The sequence below is a fragment of the Polypterus senegalus genome, chromosome 12, assembly GCF_016835505.1.
Source record: "Polypterus senegalus isolate Bchr_013 chromosome 12, ASM1683550v1, whole genome shotgun sequence".
NCBI lineage: Eukaryota > Metazoa > Chordata > Cladistia > Polypteriformes > Polypteridae > Polypterus > Polypterus senegalus.
Window position 1 is genome coordinate 160555868 of NC_053165.1, and position 22706 is coordinate 160578573.

The 22706-nt window shown below is 35.7% G+C and overlaps 1 protein-coding gene across 5 annotated transcripts in view; it reads right to left on the bottom strand.

Moving 5' to 3' along the window:
- Window positions 1-219: 219 nt before the first annotated feature.
- The window catches only part of arhgap33 (Rho GTPase activating protein 33), a 113671-nt gene continuing 91184 nt past the window's right edge, over window positions 220-22706 (bottom strand). For all 5 annotated transcript variants that reach the window (XM_039770539.1, XM_039770542.1, XM_039770541.1 and 2 more), the window contains 7 exons: window positions 22151-22296; window positions 14438-14636; window positions 13513-13643; window positions 11360-11434; window positions 7319-8107; window positions 6375-6736; window positions 220-5389 (listed from right to left, as the gene is read on the bottom strand). In XM_039770539.1, the coding sequence (XP_039626473.1) occupies window positions 2957-5389; window positions 6375-6736; window positions 7319-8107; window positions 11360-11434; window positions 13513-13643; window positions 14438-14636; window positions 22151-22296 (4135 nt within the window). In that variant the 3' untranslated portion in view covers window positions 220-2956. The remainder of the gene's footprint in view (window positions 5390-6374; window positions 6737-7318; window positions 8108-11359; window positions 11435-13512; window positions 13644-14437; window positions 14637-22150; window positions 22297-22706) is intronic.

The window sequence follows — 22706 nt, forward strand, 5'->3', positions numbered from 1 at the left end:
TAACATTAGTGACCCCGGAACCAGCAACTAATAAAAAACAACAGTTCATCTTAACAGACTGATTTATTTTTGTTAAACTTATAAATTAGATTTTATAAACACTTCTTTTGCAGGTATTCACATTTCACAAAACTGTGTCATGCAATCTATTCTTCCCATTATAAAAATATTAGAAAATTAGCTTTCAAATGAAAGAAAAAAAAAAAAACTTCATAGAAAATAAAGAACAGGCTGTAAATTAGGTGAATCAGCAACACATTAGACTGCGGACAGCAGTGCAATTTATCTCCTCTCCCAACAAAGCAGAGGGCTTTAACAGGCACTCACCAATTCATTAAAGTCCACTGCAGACTTGCCGTTTAACTTCTTTTTTAGACCAGTAAGGTACACAAGTGATTTAATGTATACATGCACAATGCTAAAACCCCTCAGAAATGCCAAAAATGAATGAACATTTGCAATTATATCGTCAAAGAGGGGAAAAACTGTTTCATACTGCATAGGTCAAACCACACGGCAAACACCCAAGTAAAGCCCACGTAAAACTGGCAGTTTTTCATCAAGATTAGTAAAGTCACATAAATCGTTTGACTCCTTTTGGCAAACCTTCCCACAATTGAATCAAGTGTTTTTGTCAACAAGTAATTTCATATAATAGTAAAACTCAATATTAATCAAGGACTGCTTTCTCTGAATTCAGTTGGAGGTGGGGGAAACAACTTTTTATCAGTAAAAGTTAGCCAAAATGCTATTAATGGAGTTAAAATTAAAAAATTTCTGCAACCTAAACTGAGAATTTATGTCAAAGCAAACATTTGCATTCCTTATGTACAATTTCAAAACTAATTGCTTTTATTACCTAATAGTTTGAGTGAATGTGAGAAGTTTTAATTCGGTTGTAGTACTAGTTTATTAGCCTACCCAGCATTTTTGGTTGGCATTGGTCAAGGAGTTACTTGTTTCCACGTTTGAAAGTGCTACTTACCATTGCATGGAGTGAATTTCACCCTGACAGCATTACAAACTGCCAAACAGCAGTATTTGCATTTTCCTTTTTTAACATTTAAAAGAATAAGTTTTAGTACAAGTAAAAACCTCTAAAATACACTATATATTACATTGTATTAAACAAGAGATTAAATTGTGCTAGTAGTCAATGCAAATAACAAAATAATAAAATGTGAAGGGTTCTACATTATAAGGCAAATGATAGGAATCTCAAGTCATGTTTTAGAAATGGAAAAAAAAAAAAAACCAATCATAAGACATCATCATTTTTAATAGGTGGGTCTCTACTTTTCTTAATGGACAGGTTTCCAAATTCACAGTTAAGTCCCATGTTTTTATGTGAAATACAAAAAGGGCTTCATTCTTACTCCTAAAGTGAGCCACAATACTCTGCAGATATGAACAGAAGAAAGCATGCCACACACACTTTGTCGTCTGCCATAAAGATATTCCAACCCTGTGATTCTGTGCCACATAAAATTGTTTCAAAACCCCTATACTATCATAATGTACACTTTCCCTGAATTTGAGTTATCAAGTTTAGTTTTATTTGTTTGTAATGCTGTCCCTTCCACACAAAGCTGCAGAAATGCACAAAAAAAAAATAAAAAGCAAGAAAAAAAAAAAAAAAAAAAAGCCTTTTGGTTATACACCCTCTGCTTCTTGGATAAAACCCAGGTTCACAAGTGCATTTTCTTGTCTATTTACAGTCTTGATGATAAAAAATAATCACACATGATTACATTAGAATCACAAAAGCTGATGAGCACACTACACACCTGTAATTGCACACAACAGCAAGTGAGAAGAGTAAAACATCAAAATATACATTGTTGTCTCACAAAGACATTTCTCTTTCTTATGGCAAATGCAGGTCTTTAAGAATACAAGTTCACAGTTCGTTACAGTTGAGAATTAATTTTAAAATTCTATTCATAATCTAGAACATTTAGTCAGGTGAAATAGCATAGGCTATCTTCTCTAGCACATTGTCTTCCCTGCTTAACCAAATAAATAAATATTTTTCATATAAAACAAAGCCAAAAAAAGCACTGAAATTTAAAAATCATATGCAAGATTTTCCCCAAAAATGATTTGGCTTCACAATACATTACTGTATCCACATGTCGTGTTATCTATTGAGTTATAAGAGACTCAGTACTATTTTTTTAGGGTTATATTTAAAACATTAAAATAAATTAAAACGACCAAAATCAAGCATTGATAATTTTTGTCAATACCTCAGACAGCATAAGCAGGGCAATTCATGTGACTGTTAACATAATAAACTAGTGCTTTGCTAAAAATTAAAAGTGAGTGCAAGAAACAAAAGGGACATTAAGTGGAAAAAAAAAAATTAAATTCCAAAAGGAAGAATTGCTTCCTTTTAAATGTGCTTTTTTATCATCAAGGTCTACAGAATTATTAAAACCAGTCAGTAATACTGATACACATTATATTGTATTAAAAATAACAATAAAAACTAAACATTTGGGGGCATTTACATCTTTTTCTACTTTACAGTAGTCTTTCAATAAGGTGAAGAAGCAGCTTTATGTAAGGCAATTGTTTAGATAGGAGAACACATATCACCAATGTTGATTTGAGAATGGCATTCCGACTAGATCACTCCAAACTCCTGCCTGCTTACACATGATTTTTAAACTAGGGATATTAGACAGCTGCCATCTATGGGTTCATTTATTATAATACATTAAATGGAATGTATTTCCACCACTAAGAGAGGTATCCACACTGCAAACTCAACAGTTTAGCACAAGGTTTACTTGCCAGTTAGGTAGTATAGTTATTTGAAAAGTAGGCAAACAGTGGCACAAACCAGGAGATACTACATTTATTTAAGACATCATTCTGGTTATTTTTACCCTCACAATACAGTCAGTGTGCACACTCCATAAAATTTCCATAAGGTGGGATTTTCAGATTCTCAGCAGTAGCTCCTAGTTTGCCCTTCAGTGTGCACTGTCCAGTTTGCTGCTGGCAGGCTGCCTTGCCGTACAATGCCTGCTTGGGATCGGTGGGAGGGGCGAAATGTTGGGTCCAAAGCTGGGACAATCACGTCCCTCCTGTGCACATTGCCTTGATGGTTACTGAATGGGAAAGAAGGCGACTGCAACTGGTAGGAACTGTAATGACCAGCTATTACAGGGAATCCTCCAGGACTGTAACCTATTTGAGCTTGAGGTACTTGCGGTGACCCAGACATAGTCAAGGAGAGATGTGCCAGATTTGTGGGAGGAACGCTGAAATTTGGATCATGTGCCGACATAGAAACTTGAAACTGTTTTGAATATGCAGGTTTTGCACTTATGTCCTGCTGCCTTGTACAGTAGTAGGAGTTGTGTTCATCCAAACTAGAATGAGGAACAAACACAGGTGGAGAGTGCGTTATAAACTGCTGGGCTGCCCTATAGAACTTGAGAATTTGATCTCCAGATGGCATAACATCAAATGACTGACGATAGTGTCCTCCAGAAGTGGATGATCGCCTTAAGGCCTCTGGATGAAGACCAAGAATATTCCTTGGAGCCAGTGGCATGCCTTCCCATTGTTGTTTTGAATTTTCTTTGCTACACATATCAATCCCAGACTTCCTTTGAGGCTGAGCTGTAGAAGGCAACTCAGGTGCTGGCAAAGGACAAATGGAATGATGTACTACAGCCACATCTGTGGGACTTACAAGGTCTTTTTTACCATTATCCACATCTTTTGGACTTTCAGCCCTGGTGCTTCCAGGGTCAGATCTACTTCTGACGTGAATTACCTCTGGGCCTACCATTTCCTGACCCACAGATGCAGACATGTTATCATACTGAGAGATCACAGGCCGGCTAGCTCCTTGGAAAGAGCCAGCTGACTGACTAATGGACTCTCGTTCTAAATTATTCTCATCCAAATCTGGTGAAATATTTGTACTGGGCCTTTCACTTGGGCCTTCTGGTGGGGTGGGATCAGAGTGTGGGTTTTGGTGGTCACCATCAAGGTTAGTAGTTGTCCAGGTTTTCCCCGATTTGAAAGGAAAATTGACATAAATGGGTTCCTGATTTTCCTGTGAACTCAGGGGCTTTGTTGGTATCACCGAAGTTCGGGTTCGAGGAACTGGAGTTTGAATGTCTTGTTGTATCCTAGAACTGCTTTCTACTGTGGCTCCTGAATCAAAGTATCTATAACACACCTTACCATTTTCAAAGTAGGGGTGAAGCTGTGAAGCGCCGATATCTGTAGGTGTTGAACCCTGCATTCTGTACAGCTTTCTCTGGTAAGCTACAGGATCTTGATTAGGGGGCACCTCCGTACGAGACATGGGAACCATCCTTAAAGGACCAGAAAACTGCTGTGGAACGTGATCATGAGGAGTATTAGAATAGTGTGGACCAGCTGACCGCAAGTAACCAGATGCACCAGCTTGACCTGACGGTGATTGTTCCATATTGAACTTCATGTTTGATTGAATACCAGTCCAAAGATGGGGTCTCACTGACAGACTAAAATTCCTTAAATGTCTGTCCGCCATTACATGTTCATGTCCTGATCTGATTGGGTGGTTGGAGCCTCCATCAAATCTCATCTGGTTCTCAGCATTCTGATGTACATATCTGTGATCTGGTGGAAACTGTGGCTCTGATGCAATTTCGTAATAAAAGTTTTCTGACTGGTTTGCCATGATCTCTGGATTGGGATTATTAATGGATCTGTCTTCATAACCCTGAACATATGTACCAAGGTTACCTGACTGATGATCTGAATTAATTTGGGATTTGGGTTTAACATGGCATATTTTATCTGAATCATTTCTGAGAAAGGGTGGTGGTTGTGTTGACTGGGATGTATGCAGCATCCTAGATTTTTTCAAGTCTAAAGACTTCTTGGAGTAACTTTCACCCCGAGATGGCAGACATTGTGTTATCATGATGTCTGTTGGTTTTGGTGGTAGTTTGGGGCGGGTGGGTTGAAATTCTTTCAAAGATGCGCTGCTATGCACAGCCGGAGTGCTCTCAGATTTAGAATGTTGGAAGCGTTGGAGGTTAGCAGGCTTCGGAGGTGGAACTGGGTGCTTACTATGAAGATGGGGGGCTGAATACTGTCGAGTATAGGTTGGAACCTTTTTTCGTATAAGAAACTGTTTTGTGGCATCCATCTGAGCCTCTCCGGCTATTGAAGCAGAATGCGGATTTAAAACATCTGGCGGTTTATCCTGTGGCTGACATGCAGCACTGGCCATGACATAAGGAATTGTAAGTTGCTGAGGTTTATGAAGGGGTCGAGAGTCAGTTTCGCCAGATGAGCTGCTGGTCGAGACCTCTGATCCCGAAGCCGCGGAATCAGAAAGAGAAGTCTGAGAAGAAATAGCACCAATTTCCTGGATGGAGTATTAAAAAAAAAAGGAGAAGAGAATTAGTATGGCACCATACAACAAGGGGCCTCATGTCTTTTAAGGCCTTTGAAATGCAGTGAGTACTTCAGAAATAGATCTACTTTAATATTAGTATTTATACTACATTTGTTAAGAAGCTTAGAAATCTCAGAAAACACTGTAGTGACTTTTTTCCTTCATACATTCTATAATCGTGTATAAAAATCCATCCATCCATCCATCCACTTTCCAACCCGTTGAATCTGAACACAGGGTCATGGGGGGTCTGCTGGAGCCAATCCCAGCCAACACAGGGCGCAAGGCAGGAACCAATCCAGGGCAGGGCGCCAATCCATCGCAGGTGTATAAAAATAAAACTACAATAAAGAAACTGTATTCTTATACAGTATATCATGCTTAAGAGTGCTACACAGATTTTCAAGGTGCAAAAAACACAAAAATAAACAGTACATCAAAAACCTTTATAATATGTTGGAGGAAATTGGTCAAAAGAGGATAGGAAATGAAAAATGCAGGCTAATCTTTATTTGAAGAAAATTAACTTCCATTTAAGTCTCAAAAGTAAAAACCTTGCTGACTAAGGAAAGCATGTCACCCAAACTTGTGAGAATGCGCACATTTCACACAGATACTGACCAGGTCTCTAAATGCTATAAGACAACACCAGCTTAATAACTAATGCCACACTCTGATGGCCTACCAGCAGGCAACATTTCAATAAATATCCTAGCTGTATAAAATAAACAACAACAGTGAAAAATACTATTCTGATTACGCAAATTTAAATTCTTTAATTACAAAAATTGGTCACCGTGCTTTAGTGATGGTTTCCATCTGTCAAGTCAAGTGGTTTCATTGTCATACCATCCATATCTAGTATTGCTGCATACATCTATTATATCTACCAAGGTCAAGTGTACAAAATTCATTTCCCATAAAAAGGTTGACTATTATCACACCCAAGGTTTACCTGAACTCGATGACTTGGGGAGAGTTGCTGACCATCCACAGTTTCTTTCTCATGTGATGCCTGACTCACTTTTTCAGGTTTCCAGACAGACAAAGGGCGAACAGTTGAGTAGATGGCATTGGTTGCTGAAGGAGGGCAATCACTGGAGTCCACCGATACAGACCTCATGAACTGAGTTTCTAAGGGAATGCCCGAGCTACCACTATCAGCTGGACGATTTTCTCGTAAGCCAGTTGCACCACGGTTTTGTTTTATTGCTTTATTCGCACTTTCAGTCAAGGCCAAAGCCATTAGGCGAGCAGGGTTTTTTGGAGGAGGTGGTGGGGGCACTTGATGATTTAGAGACAATGAAGGCAAGAGGCCTAGTTACAAAGGACAAAAATCAAAGAATAACAATTTAAGCTTAAACTAGTCTTTACAGGTATGGATTCTAAAAATAAAATAAATTACAAATGTCAACAGTAATGCAGTTGTTTCGAAAAATCTGAATATTAGAAATGTATGGACCATTGTGAAAACTTTGCAATAGTTTTTAAGATATTGATCTAAATTCTCATTTATGACACTGTACATAAACATTACTGCATGTTGGGAACTACTTGTCTCTTCTAGGAAACCTCAATGCTAATAACTCTATACTGCTGTACAAGTCAGTAAGTGATGGAATTCCGAACATTCAGCTCAGACCTGAAATTCACCATTTTGTTTTTTAAAAAAAGGAGGAGTACAAGTAAGATTATCCATAAATAATTTATGGCAACCACAAACTCACCCAACCCATCCATCACCCAACCGGCTTCCTGGTTAAGTGTAATGAGAAGCAAGCACCCAATCCTGGAAGCATTGGGTGTAGTTGATCACCGTGCATAACCACCAATACATTGAACTAAAAAAACGCTGAATCACAGCAATTTATTGGAAAGTAAAAACAATGTGCATCATACCTGCTTGCAGTGGAGGCCGATCTGCTGTGTGGGAATGATCAGAGAGATAGGAATGGAGAGATTGGCCTTTAAACTTCCCTGAATCAAAGGACAGTTTGTTCTTGATTTCTTGCTGGCAACTCTCTGTAAGTTGAATATCACAAGACTTTAAGAGCATAGAGATCATCTGAGGCTGCTGGGGGGGTGCACAAGCACTTTGGAACTCCCCTGCTCTTCCACCAATCATCTCAAGGACTTTAGCTGGAACAGATATTGCAACAGGATCAGAGATATCCATGGGTAGGGACTTGGTTCCTTTAGGAGAAAGAGCATGAACCACCTTCTTTGTAAAAGATGTTGATTTTCCAGGCTTCTCATGAATAGGGCTTGTAACATCTGAACCTTGTGGTAAAGCCTTCACGACAGATGAAGTCCTATGCTGACAGTAGGACTGAGCTCGCTGAGAATGAAGGGCAGTGCTACCTTTTCTCACAAGAATTTCAGAGTGATTTAGCAGAGAATCTGGGTCTTCGGTTACAGGCCTCTGGAAACCTAAATGATAGGGAGGTGGATTTAAATCTAACCCATTTTCATCAGAGTATGTAGGACTGAAATCCATTTCATCTTCAGTCATCCAAAGTGAGGCCTCGTTGGAGAAGTCAGGCAACATATAGATGCCCTCTGGGTCCTCTATGTGAACACTGTCATAAGAACGGCAATGCTTCAGTGAAGATACTTCTGTTTCCATGGTAATAGAGAGGGCATCACTACTAGAACGAGGCCGGCGGAGACGATGAAGTCTTGATAGGCCTATTTAAAAAAAAAAAAAATAATAAATATATAAATAAACACATACAGTAACAAAAATCATGTTTAAAAGTGTACTTTATATTTAGACAGAAGGAGGTCCTCTAACAACATTAATGGTTTAATTCAGAAGTGTTGAGCATAATTTGACAGTGGAAAGGGCTACTATTTTAAAAGCTTAACATGATTCGACAAGTCTGTTTTCATTACAGGGTTGCAGTGATTTGAAGCTTTTTTCTTGGCTGCACTGGGTGCAAACCAGGAAGCAGCCTTTGAGATCTCAGACCACCGCCTCTACTGTTAAAATGTAGTCAACATCTGATCAATTGATTGAAGGCTGGGCCTTTGACACAGCATACAATCGGCTACACTGTTAGTTGATAAGTTGCTTCTTTTACCTTGTATTTCTTTTTTTTTTTTTACTAGCCGTCCCTCGTGGCTCTACCCGCATAAAAGTGTAACAGGACAGTAAGAAGGGCCCTGCCTGTCTCCCTACTCCTGACGTTACTCGTCCCCCTCCCCTCGGTCTACAGCCTCGGTCTTGGATTAGCATGAAAATATTGCTCCTGCTAGCGGAACTATGATTCTTAGCACGATGAGAGAAGTTGCAAAATCAACCGGAATGTTCAAGCAAATTCTAGAAAAAAGCCTGATCTAAATCCGTTAAGCAGTTCTCTTGTTTGCTAGCTAAGCAGATGCAAGATATGTCCTAAGGCTGGCACATGAGTGACAAGGGCCACACCCCCCTTGCCTCAGCACGCTGCGTCTCTCTCTCTTGGATTTGCGCAAATAAATTGGTACTGCAAGCAAACTATGATACTTTGCGCGATGACAGAGGTCGCAAAATCAACCAGAATATTCAAGCAAATTAGAGAGAGGAAAAAAAAAAACACGAAAACCGACCTAAATCCATTAAGTAGTTCTTTCATGAAAAGTGAACAGGCATACAGACGTTGGATTATATTATATATACCTGGCAGGGAGAAAATTCTTTGTGAGTTGTGGTAATCAAATCTCAAAGACACATGATATCCGATATGGTGTTCCACAAGGCTCTATCCTGGGTCCGCTGTTATTCTCAATCTATATGCTTCCGTTAGGTCAGATTATCTCAGGTTACAATGTGAGCTACCACAGCTATGCTGATGACACACAGCTGTACTTATCTATAGCACCTGATGACTCCGACTCTTTCGATACACTAACACAATGTCTTACTGGTATTTCTGAATGGATGAATAGTAATTTTCTCAAACTAAATAAAGAGAAAACTGAAATTTTGGTAATTGGCAATAATGGATTCAGCGAGGTTATCAGAAATAAACTTAATGCACTAGGATTAAAAGTTAAGACGGAAGTAAAAAATTTAGGGGTAACTGTTGACTGTAATCTGAATTTTAAATCGCATATTCATCAGACCACTAGGACAGCATTTTTTCATTTAAGAAACATAGCTAAAGTTAGACCTCTTATATCATTGAAAGATGCTGAGAAATTAATTCACGCTTTTGTTTTCAGTAGACTAGATTACTGTAACGCACTCCTCTCAGGACTACCCAAAAAAGACATAAATCATTTGCAACGAGTGCAGAATGCAGCTGCTAGAATCCTAACTGGGAAAAGAAAATCCGAACACATTTCTCCAGTTTTGATGTCACTACACTGGTTGCCTGTGTCATTCAGGATTGACTTTAAAATACTGCTTATGGTTTATAAAGCCTTAAATAATCTCGCTCCATCTTATATATCGGAATGCCTGACACGTTATATTCCAAATCGTAACCTTAGATCTTCAAATGAGTGTCTCCTTATAATTCCAAAAGCTAAACTTAAAAGAAGTGGTGAGGCGGCCTTCTGCTGCTATGCACCTAAAATCTGGAATAGCCTGCCGATAGGAATTCGCCAGGCAAATACAGTGGAGCAGTTTAAAACACTGCTGAAAACACATTACTTTAACATGGCCTTTTATAACTTCACTTTAACATAATCCTGATACTCTGTATGTTCAATTCTTCATAATAACTATTCATGGTGGCTCTAAAATCCATACTGACCCCTACTCTCTTCTGTTTCTTTTCTGGTTTTTTGTGGTGGCGGCCTGCGCCACCACCACCTACTCAAAGCATCATGATGCTCCAACAATGATGGACTGAAAGCCAGAAGTCTACGTGACCATCATCATCAGGTCCTTCCATGAAAATATGATGATTTATGTTAGGTAGAATGCCCAGAGGGACTGGGCGGTCTCTTGGTCTGGAACCCCTACAGATTTTATTTTTTCTCCAGCTTTTGGAGTTTTTTTGTTTTTTGTCCACCCTGGCCATCGGACCTTACTCTTATTCTATGTTAATTAATGTTGACTTATGTTTATTTTTATTGTGTCTTCTATTTTTCTATTCATTTTGTAAAGCACTTTGAGCTACATTTTTTGTATGAATATGTGCTATATAAATAAATGTTGATTGATTGATTGATATATATATATATATATATATATATAGTGAGTCAGTCAGTCAGTGAGGGCTTTGCCTTTTATTAGTGTGTATAAAGGCAAATATAATATAAAACCCAACGCCTGTATGCCTGTCCGCTTTTCATAGATATATATATATATTATATTAATATATATATATATATATATATTATATTATATATATATATATATATATATATATATATATATAGATAGATAGATAGATAGATAGATAGATAGATAGATAGATAGATAGATAGATAGATAGATAGATAGATAGATAGATAGATAGATAGATAGAAATGTACTTTAAAGAGTACACACCAAAAGAAAATTGGGGGAAAAAAAAAAACAGGTAAATAATGAATCACACGAACTAACATGGAAATATACTAAAATGTGTAAAGGAAAAAAAAAATCCTAAAAAGGACCAAGTACTACTTCCACACTAAGAGAAAATAGACAATTAACCCCAGTCATCAGCATTATGGTGGGTACAGTCAAATCATTTATAAAATAACCTACTGAAACCGATGTAAACTAAACGTGGGTTTTCAGGTACAATCTGAATGCCAGCAGAGCTTCAAAGAGAAATATAGGAATAGTAAGAAACCTACTGTATTGGGCTTACTAAACATCCAGGTATGCTTTTATAAGCTAGTGTCATTTGACAGTTTCTGTACATACACTCATATTCAAATGCTTCTGTCCCTAAAACGTTTAAATTTTAAGAACTCTACTATTTAAAGCTACAAAGAATGCAAACGTATACATTTTCTTACCAGCAGTGCTGTGCTGAGAACACAAGGATTCTTCGCTTCTAGCTGATCTCAAAGTCACAGTCTCGATACCTGATCCTAAAATACAAAAAAAAGTTAATTAAGAAAATCAAATAGTTGATTTGCATATAAAATAATACATTTATTCTTTTTTGTAAAATGACGTATTTTTAACATGTGTCACACGTGCAATTAGGAGGGAGCTGACTGGACCAAGTGGAGGTAATTACCCACCAGGCCAGGGGGTGGTGGGGTGCACTAAACCTACCTCCGTTTTCTCTGCAGGCCAAATACAGGAAAACCTGCCTGAGTCAATATCAACGATGTCAATTCCGGTTCCGGCGCCCAGACTGATGCCACTTCCAGTTTTGGCTTATAAAGCCGCCACTGTTTCTAAGCTAAATCAGTTTAGTCTTGGAAGACAGAGAGCTCTACTACCTTCATTTGAATACCCATTTGCAGCCCGGGACAATATAAGGGTGGCTGCCCCAAACCTTTTTCGTGTGTTGAGACTCATTCTTTCACACATGGTAAACATTATCAATGGCCCTATAAAAATCATTTAAAACAAAAAACATCTTTGAGGATGAGTGAACATTACAATGGTAGTAATGGATATGGAAAATTACTGTGGTACACAGAAGACTTTGCAAAGGCCTTAGGCCACCTAAAAAATTTTTTAAAGCTAGTTACCAGAGCAGCAAGTGTCTATTAGCTAATTAAAATGCAATGTTACTTGCACTAATTTCAAGTATATGTATTGAAATAATAAAAAGAATGTGTTATGTTTTGAAAACATGTCATTGTATTGGGTAGCCTCCCTTAGAAAGCAAAATGGAAGCAATTCTTTTTCAGTACAGTCCTGTACAACTTTTTCAAGTAGTCCTGTGTTTAATTCTTCTGTGCTTCCTGCAGGATTTGCTATTACTTCCCTTTAGACTTTCAGGGTATTTTTCGTTCTTTTTCCATTCATCTGGTGCAGTGGAGCTCCAGTTGTCAGGGATAGTAGGTGGCTGATTTAATGCAGCTAGTGTTCTATCTGCTCCAAGTTGGACTTAATTCTTTTTTTGTCAGGTTATCATGCAGAAAAATATAGTTTTTGTCGAAAACATCATTTTCTTTTTTTAGCATGATGAATCAAAATCTGTTTATAATTCTCAGCAGCCATTTTCCATCCATTCTCACCAGATCACATATGCGGTTGGCAAAAATGCACATTCCAACCATGGCAGAGCCACCACCACATTTCACAGAAGGATATAGACATACATTCTTGACAACTCTTGTTCTGACATGCTGGAATCTTTGTGAATGAAGTATTTCAAATTTGGATTCAATGCTGCATTGGACATCATGCCGTCGATTATCACTCCATGCTTTATGGTATTTCATGTACTTCAATTTCTTCTGTGTGTTAACTTTCTGCAAGAATGGTTTCTTAGGCTCAACAGGCCCTGTAAAGCGGTTTCTATTAAAACTTTAGTGTCAGGTTACGGCTGCAAAATTAACACTTCAATAAATTTCCTCTGTCCCTTAAGGAAATGAACTTCAAGTACTGTTCAACAGATTCAAACACTTTTCGGATCTTCCTTTGCATTTATTTTACTTGCCTAATGACTTCACATTTCTTTATGAAAGCCTGAACACCACATCTTAAAAATGTGTTTTTTGTGCTATTGCTCGCTATCTAGACTCGTTGATACAAAACTATGACTTTGTGTCTACCAAACTGGGTTACTATAGCTTAGCTACTATGAAAACTCTTCTCAAGGCAACTCTAGTATAAGAAATTACCATTCAATAAACACATTTATTTGTTAAATTGCACTGCTAGTACCTCATGTTTGGGTACTCACTACCTCTATAATCAGAGTCAGATGTACTGCTAACACATATGTCGAACAGCATAAGAGGAGGCTTAGGAACCAGACCTACAGTATGTCGTTCTATCAACGTCTTAAGAAAATACAAGAAATTGCTTCTCTTGAATTACATAAATGTTGTATTTATTTTAATTTTATACATTTTAATATGCAAATAAACTCTACCCAGAGAGCTATCTTTAATCACTGCTTTATTTTTTTATGGATGTTCAGTACACGTTCGATCATGGTTAAAAAACAAACATAATAAAATATGTTGTATGGGTTTCTCACCGGTTTCTGTCCGAGAAGACTGGAAGAGGGACCGAACCCTTGTTGGTTTCCTGCCACCTTGCTTCCCAATGGCAAAGAAAGCTTTCCAGCTTCCACCACCCGATTTACGTAGTTTCATACCACTCTTTCTCCTGTGGACATATTTAAATTTGACATGCAAACAATAAGACAACTCATGGCTAAATCATACTTATGTTTATGTAGAGAATGTCTACAGTTGACAGGACCATTACACAGTAATTACTTTAACATTTAATACAACAGCAACTGTTTGCGTGGAGTTTGCTCTTTGTTCCAGTGTTAGTGGGGTTTTCTCCAGATACTATATTTTCCTCTTTAATCCCCAAAAAATATGGTGCTGGTTTCTGCCTTGCACACATCAGTGCAAAACATTTTCTTACTACCAATAATCCAATTTGTTTTTTAAAATAAAGTAGAAAAATATATTATAATAAATGAGGCCATTGTTTGATTTAAAAAGGTAAGTATCTTCCTGTATTTCTACTTGTTCTTCCCATTGTATTGGCAAAAGATATATTGCAAATTTAGAGCTACAATTAGGTGCATAAAGCATTTGACTGTAATCTGCTACAAAGCTTATATTTTTATTAAATGAAGACGTATTTGTTGCAACTTTAATCAAAATGACTTTAATCACAAGTGTATAATGCATCCCCCAATGCGTATATCTGGCAAATTGACAGGTTAAGTGGATCGGTTAGCTTCACACATTTAGTTATTGACGAGGCTAAACTGACAACCTTGTGGTTTAAAATGCAGCACCTTAGTCTTACCTTAATTAATGAATTATAAATGTTTAATCAATGAACAGCAGTCTTTCTGGTTTGAAACAGCAACAAAAATCACTCATGAAAATAATGGTGCTTAATGCTAATAATAATGCTACTAAGACTTTGGAAGATACCTTTCAGGTGGCATATCAAGGACTGTGTGATATTTTCCTTGAAAGCATACTGGACCTTCCCTTAGTCCAAGAATTCCACTTTGATCTGCACACAGAAGACTTGCTTGAGTCCTGGCTTGAGCCTCTTCCAAAGACAACAGTCGAGTTGACAGAGAGGAGACCATGAACGATTTTGGCCTTGTAAGGGATGGCTGTCCCGCTAATGAAAAAATGAATACATTAAAACGAATAACATTAAAAATCAAGACACATGACGACTTCAGGTAAGCATACATACATAAGCAAAGGTTGACTCATTGATTTGTCAGCCTGTGTCTGTTACTTTAAAACTGAATAAAGCAGAAAAGCGAACAGCAATGATTCCCTTGATGTGAAATTCTGCATTATTGGTGCAAGAAAAATCATATCAGCAAAATAAGCACAGTAGCAAGCTGAGATGTGTTAATTGCTACCCGCAAGAACTGAATTTAGAGGGTTAAATAAAACTTTCTGAAATAATTCCTTTTAAATATAGCATGAAAACACAGTGCATTTATAAAAATGTCTTAACAAAAACTGCAGTTTTAAAAATTGGTTCCAAATCATGAATACTTTTCCAATAATACATTAAAAGCTCTGGAAATTAATATAGAATTTTGGAAAAATACTAAAAGTTGCATTGAGTGAAGAAGGCATCCATCACCAATTCTGATATATTTTGAAGTTAGCACAGCTAATTAGTGCACATCTACTTATTTGGGATAATGTGCCTTTGTTCAGAATTAGCTGCTTAAAACTTAAAAATAGAAAAATGAAAGCAGAATACTGTATATAAATATTTAAAGCCTTTCAAATTTATTATAAAATGATATATACGGAAAAGCATAACAGAGGGATTGAGTGGCCCTCACTGGTTCATTTAAGCAGTTGGGTCACAGGACAGGACAGGCACACAGACCTCAGCCTACATGCGTGTTCAGTTTTGACTGAAGGGATTCGAGCAGATAAGCTACCATCACTAAAGAACAGACCAAGGCTCTATGGTATTCGGACTCTATAATGTGATCATTTCTGCTATTTTGGGATTATGAAGAGAAGCAAGATTTACTTTATTTTAGGTATGAAAAATGTTTAAAGAGAGAGACAGTGAAATTTGCCATGTACTTAAACAAGTAGAAAAATAAATAATTTTAGTGTTCTGTATAATATTAACACTCTCTGACACCTGGGGTGTTTTCAACAATAAATTACAATTTAGGGAGAGGGCAAAAGAAACTCCATGAACTGATCAATCAGTTGCAACTGTCATACAATATATGGGGTGTATAGTCAAAAACTGGAAAGGCCACTAAAGCGCCTTTATCATTTTCAGTCTGATCACAATACAACTACACTTTTCAAACCAAGTAAAAAACCCCACAAAATCAATGTCACTCATATTTTCATTTTCAAATAACTCTTTGACTTTGCGCAACAGATTAAAAAAAGTTTTTCCATAGTAAATTGTGGCCATATTTTAACAGGAAACAGACCTAATGAGACAGTTTTAGAGACTTCCAGGATGCAAGCATAAAAAAGGGACAGCTGAGAAAAAAAATAGCAGACCCAAAGCTACCCAAGAACAGTTAGCAACACAGGGCTTTATTAGTGTAGGCACATAACTTAATAGTTACCTGTTAGATGTTACTTAAATGCTGTCCACCTTGGATTGGGGAAAAATTGGGAAGGAAGGGGAGGAGAAAAGGAAAAAAAAAAAAGCAAAACAAGAAGTCTTTTGGCGAGACTCCCCGTAGAATATTAATTAGTTAATTAAGAATTTGGGTAAATATCAGTGAGCCTGGCTTTGAGTAAAAAAGAAACAAGCAGACAGGTTATTTAAGGAGAACTGATATCTTAAATACACAAGTTTACATCTTTTCGATATTATGGCATAAGTCTGACATGAGAAACTCCTGTCATACTGTATTAGTCTTCACTGCTGTCAGCTTCAAACGTTGTACATCTGATTAGACAAGAAACATTACCTAAAGACACTGGTGCACGACAAAACAAAACCTCTATTAAGTATTTCTTCTTAATAAGCTACCAGTTAAGGGATATAAGGTGACAGATCATTTTCTCTATGAACATTGAAGGAGTCCAGGATCCAGCATCAGTTATCAGTTAGAAGTGTGTCGGAATAACAGCAGGTAGCTCAAATGGTAAATTTTAACCATCTTGATATAGTATTTCAAAGGGTCCAATAAAGTGTAAACATTTTGGCAGAGGAAGATGGCAGGGGTCCTTCCTAGTATTTTTGAACTAATATTAAATACTTTATGACTTAAGTATTTTGCCTCCCAACCCAAAAAACAAATTCTTCCTGCATTTCAAAGCTACTGCATACACATAGTACAGCGCTAGAGACAACTAAATGTACTTACTGTTAAGTAGGATAATTATTAGTATTACTGCATGTGGGATTTCATGTAATTTTTACATTAACTTAGTATTTAGTTGTACGGGATAATGAGATATTTTGAAAAATATTAATTTCTAAGACTTTGAAAAGATAAGAAAAGCAGATATAGTACATTTATCTTTTGGAAGTTTGATGTAGCAAAAAAAAGAAATATTTATCTGCTTATATCCACAGTATTCTGAAAAGAATGACAGCAAAGCTTAGGGCAAAGTTAAGGGCTCCCTATATATGGTTTCATAACAATTCTAGTTTTCGGTTCAAGTGTTCAAAGTCATCATTCGCAAATCAGTCAATGACGATTAAAATAAAATAAAATAAAATGAAATAAAAAAAAGTCAAATTATTTTCGTTAACTCTTTTTTGCTTACAGTTTTTGTCTGAAAGAATTTTATGGGCTAATAATTTTAGATTTATTTTTTTTTGCCTTTTACAAAAAAAAAAAATCTACAAAATATTATTCATTATGATTTTTTTTATTGGATCTTGCTCTTCTCCATTTATTGTTCTCTTATAAATATAGAAAGTACTCAAGATAATAAAATAAATATACAAAAGACTAAAATAATAATAAAATGTGTTAGTATTATGCCTTCCTATAAAAAGTACTTCATTCTGATACTTTCTGAAAAGATATGTAGATCTCACTATCTCAGATAGATAGATTTAAAGAAAATTCTATCTATTTTCCATCTAACACATGACAACACTGGGAATGGGTTAATTAGCACTCCTGATGGTTCAATACTTTTGTGGACACAGTGCAAGCAAAAAAGTAATGGATAACTTTGTCCCCAAGGGAAAACTTGGGCTTTTTTTTTTTTTTACAGCATCAAGTAAAAAAAAAAAAAAAAATTCACACACACAGGTTTGAACGCACACCAGAATGAATAAAAAGAAAGAAAAGTTCTGACTTGATAGCCATTGTTTTAAAGGAGCCTAATTTGTTTGCTGAAAGTACTCTGTGTCAGTGTGTCTTAATAAGATTACAAGATTGACTAATAGCTGTGTAAAATATATCAGCATGAAAACTGATAAAAGCAAATGCCATCATAAGAAGCCTTTAAAAATCCATATTGGAATCCATATGAAATCAGCCAATTTACCTGACAAGATGTTTCCGCAAAGTTTGTCACAAATTGAGGTTGTAAAACCTCAAATTACTACATGTAATTATAGTTTCCAACATATTTTTTTTTATTAAATTGTGAACATGTGAAGGATTGTAATACATTTTTATGGCTTCCAGTGAACACTTCTGTGTCTGTTCTAAAAGGTTCTAATCACTGATAAAAGAATGTTAGATGGAATAATACCATGACACACACTCATCCCTTCTAACTAGGTTTAACATCTAAGCTTGATTAACAAAATTATCTTAACATTGCTTTCTTTAGTACTAGTACAAAACAAATGTGAAGTTTACATACTTAATGGTAAATTAAAGGGCTAAAAAAAAAAAAATTTTGGTTATTGCTGAGAAACAGGAAAATATTTAGTAGTAGTTTTCTTCTCCAATTGATTTTACTCACATTGGAATAGTTAAAACACACAACCATTTCAGGACTTTTTCTGACTGCAGCTCAAAGCTTGAGCATGTTTTGGGCTTATGACCTTTGAACCTGCTGAATAGCAAATCTCCATGTTGGTCTCGGGTAAATAGATTATTAGAGAGCTCATTAACTCCTCCATGTCTACATTTTGAAAAGGGGAGACAGGAGAATGAAAACCGCATCAAATTATAATATTTAATATAAAATTATATTAAAAAAAACACACTCATAAAGTCTTTGCAGAATTCTTTTGTTAAAACTTTATTTAAACTTCATATGACTTAATAAAATTCTAATAAAGTATATAAAAGTTTATTCAGATTTAACTCCCAAAGTCAGGCCATTGTCTGGGTACTGTTATTTTTTTTCCTCCCATTTTATTTATTTTATATTCATACAGCAATCCACTTTGCATTAGTGTCAGTTTCCTTCAGTTTCAATGATGCTCTGTTGCCGATTGAACTTGATCCTCTCCAACCCTTCATCCACAGACTGGTTCTTAATTCTAGCTTCCGCCAAACTCAGTAGCTTGCATTTTTCAGACGGATGAGAGATCTTTCTCATATCCTGATCCACAGCTATAGAAATAAAGATCCTACTCAATTCCCACATGCAGATTTATAAAAATATAGGTAATGGACATTCTAAATTAGGGGTCTCAAAATCAGTTTCTGGAAGGACATTCAATTATTTTTGTTCAATCTATTTTTTTTTAGGTACATTACTAATGGAATTTGTCATGTAATTAGATTTCTTGCTCCAGCTGCCTATTACCACTGTTATTACTAACAGTTTTGAGTTCTCTATGTAATCACTAGCATGGAGTGAAAACTTTCATGTTTCATTTAATTCACTTTCTTATTATTTATTTCTTAACTAGCTGCAAACTAAGGAGTTGCTCATTTTGTTTTGACTTAAGTTGAAAGCTTGTCTAAAGAGACAGGAGAATTTCAGTGGGCTGCATAATGAAGGAAATTTAAAGGGCCGAGACACAAGAATAATCTAACTGGAAAGGCAAAGCTCAAAGGTAGACAGACCATAAGTAATGCCAAAATATTTAACACACACAAGTAAAGATGAACACAAAATAACAAAACAAAGATTCCAAACTACCCGATATCCTTTCTTTAAATAACCCTGACATAAAAATGTCAAATTCAATGACTCCATCAAAACACGTGGCCCGCAAATGCTGCTATTGCTGTAAACAACATCACTATGGCAAAGGAATTCAAGCATAAAATGCTGGGTACCACGAAAGAAACCAACAACAAGATGGCATCATGATAACATCATAAATAAACATGATGCAAAATAATAAATACAACATATGCATAACACATGTGAACAAAAACAAACTCACTCACACCCAGAGTGATAAAAAACTAGACTGCACAACACAGCTGGACTGATATATTATTACCACTTAATTTATAATAAACTGGTGGTGTGAAAAAAATATTTAGAAAGAAATTAAGTTTAAGGTGTTCGAATACATTGTTGCTCTGAAAATTATTATTCAGTAATATGAATAGCAAAGACTGAGAGCAGGAACAAGCTGACTAAATGATAAGTTCCATTAGCTGCAGTACTGGTATAAAATGAAAACATGTATTTTTATTTATTTATTTATTAAGTTTTATTTACTGCAGCCCTCCAGAAACTCACTCATTCTGATGAATTAAGCAATCTATAAAGGAAAGCTTCTGGTATAGACATTAAGAACTGACACAGAGCCTATTAATAAATGCAGCATAAACAAACAGCAGCAGCATAAAGAGATGGGTTGAATGAGCATCCACAAATAAAAAAATAATCGAATGAATATACAAATACTGTAGAGCTAACTTAAAAGGGTAAAACAATAAATAAATGTGAAGAACAAATTACTGTAAAGTTATTACTTTTAGCCAAAGGATTTATGTTAACTTGCAATCAGTTACTTCTTTGAGCACTGTAAGGAACTCTAATTCTATTAAAATAATTAAAAAAAACACACATCTTTTTTTCTTTCTTCAGTATATCTTCTCTTTTTCAGAATGCTCATGTTGACACTCGAATAGAATTCACCAGTACAGGTTGAGTCAAAATTATGTTAACACTAAAGGATTCTTTTTATCTCGACCACACCTTTCCAAGTTGGTGGATAGGCCGTGGTGGATCATTGCCATGGCCTCCATACTCCCCTGATTTGACACCCTGTGATTTCTGGTAATGGGATCAGGTGAAGGAATGCATGTGTATAGCAGGAAAGTTCGTGATATCAATGACCTGAAGGACAGAATACGGACTGTAGTGTCATCTTATTCCCCATGAAATGTGTGTCCAGGCTTAAATGGTAATGTTGCTTGTTGGTTTTTGTGTGTTGAACGTGATGGCGAACAGCTTGAGACATTCCTGTAAATTATCTTGCACAAAATTGTTTTCGCCATTCAAATGTTAACAATTTTGACTCACCCTGTATATAAACCTAGAACAGTGTATATGTTCTGGAAAGGAACACATTGTGAAAAATACAAGCCCACTGTTTTAATACTTGTCTTGTGCTTGTTACTTGACACGTTTGTTCGGTTTTAATTGTCATGTCAATAAGCAAACTGCCCAGTAATTAAGGAGTTCCCATTGGATTCAACCTTTACCGTGCATGTGTTAGTGATGTTGTGTTCTTTTTATTGTGCTCATCTCTTTTGTCAACTGGCCATAAACTGTGTAATGATATTGAAAGAACATATATTGTTCATCTCCTTTTACATTGTTAAGTTTGAAATTGCGTATTTTAATTATTTTAACTGTATTTGAGTACATTATGTAATCAGTCATTTGTAAAGCCTGTAACAGTGCCTGCAATCAGCAAAGAGCGATAGACAAAATTAAACCAAAATGAAGACATTCATGAAATGGAATTTCCAATTTATATGTTGTTTGGATTGTTTTGCATGCTATATTAGAAATAATGTGATGTGTTTATTGTCTTTACGTAAAAAACTTCCCTATAGTTAAATATTTATTTAACCAAAAATAGCACCCAGGAACAGTTTTGACAGTTAAATAGACAGCTAGGTTAACTGATGCCATATATTTCAATTTAAAGGGTAAATAATTAATATGCTTGCATTAGTTTAAAATTGAAATACAATCTCTCATTAGCTTTAATCAAATAAAAGAAGCTTAAGATAACATTTTGAAGCGGTAAAGAAATATAGATTAGTATCAAGAGCTTTGTATGAACACACATTTAAAAACAATGCACATATATTAAAAGCATAAGCTTTAATTTTCAAGATTAGCTTATTTTTTATTTCAACATTCATTGAATGCTTTTCAAAGAACAGATAAAAATAATTGAGCCTGATGTACAGTATACTGTTGTAGTTTAAAACAGTTTAATTGACTAGCATCTCTCCAACCAGGTTGAAATAATGCCTAATTTTCTAAAATGATTCCTTTTACAGACAGTTTTCTAAATATATAGTTCCATGTTTCTATGTTGGGTAAAGGGATGTTAGAATACCCACATTTTTGGTCAGGGTTAAAGTACATATGTTACTATAAAAAACTTACTATATGTGAAGTAAAGCATTTATTTTATTGGTTATTTAATGTTTCCAAAGCTCTTTTTAAATGTGTTTGTAACTGAATCATTACCACATTTTAAACTTTAACTACAAAAAAAAAAATCCTGTTACTTCAAAAAGACAACCATAATTACTTTAATGTTTATACCTGTAGTAGACTTTCCAACAGAAGTGAATGAATCACTGAAGAGAATCTCTACATGGTTTAACAGAAATTCCACCACAACTGACTGGACCCGAACTTCCTTGAAAGCATCCGTGCCACACAGCCCAATTGATTCAATCTCCTTCGATCTAGAAAAGAAAATTGCTTTAAATATCTAGGAATACTTTGTTTATCCTTATTTTGGTCAAATTTTTTCCTCAAAGTTTCTCTTTCACATATCAGTTTTTAGTTAAGGTAAACAAACAGACTTTACTACGGCACACTGCATTACTGTACATTGTAACAATATACAAAGTCAGGATGTACCGATTTATTTATGATTAGAGGTTAACCATTCTAAACTGACAGTTATTCTGTGTTGTTTAATAAACTGTGCATTTTCTTTAGCCATACTGAAACAAAGATGATGTTAAATATTTATTAAATGCTTACAGACATAAAATAATCTTTGGCTCACAGCATGGTCCATTAAGAAATGACTGAGTTTCACTGAAATTATCAAGACCAATTGAAAATATCCAAACAGCCACATAACAGA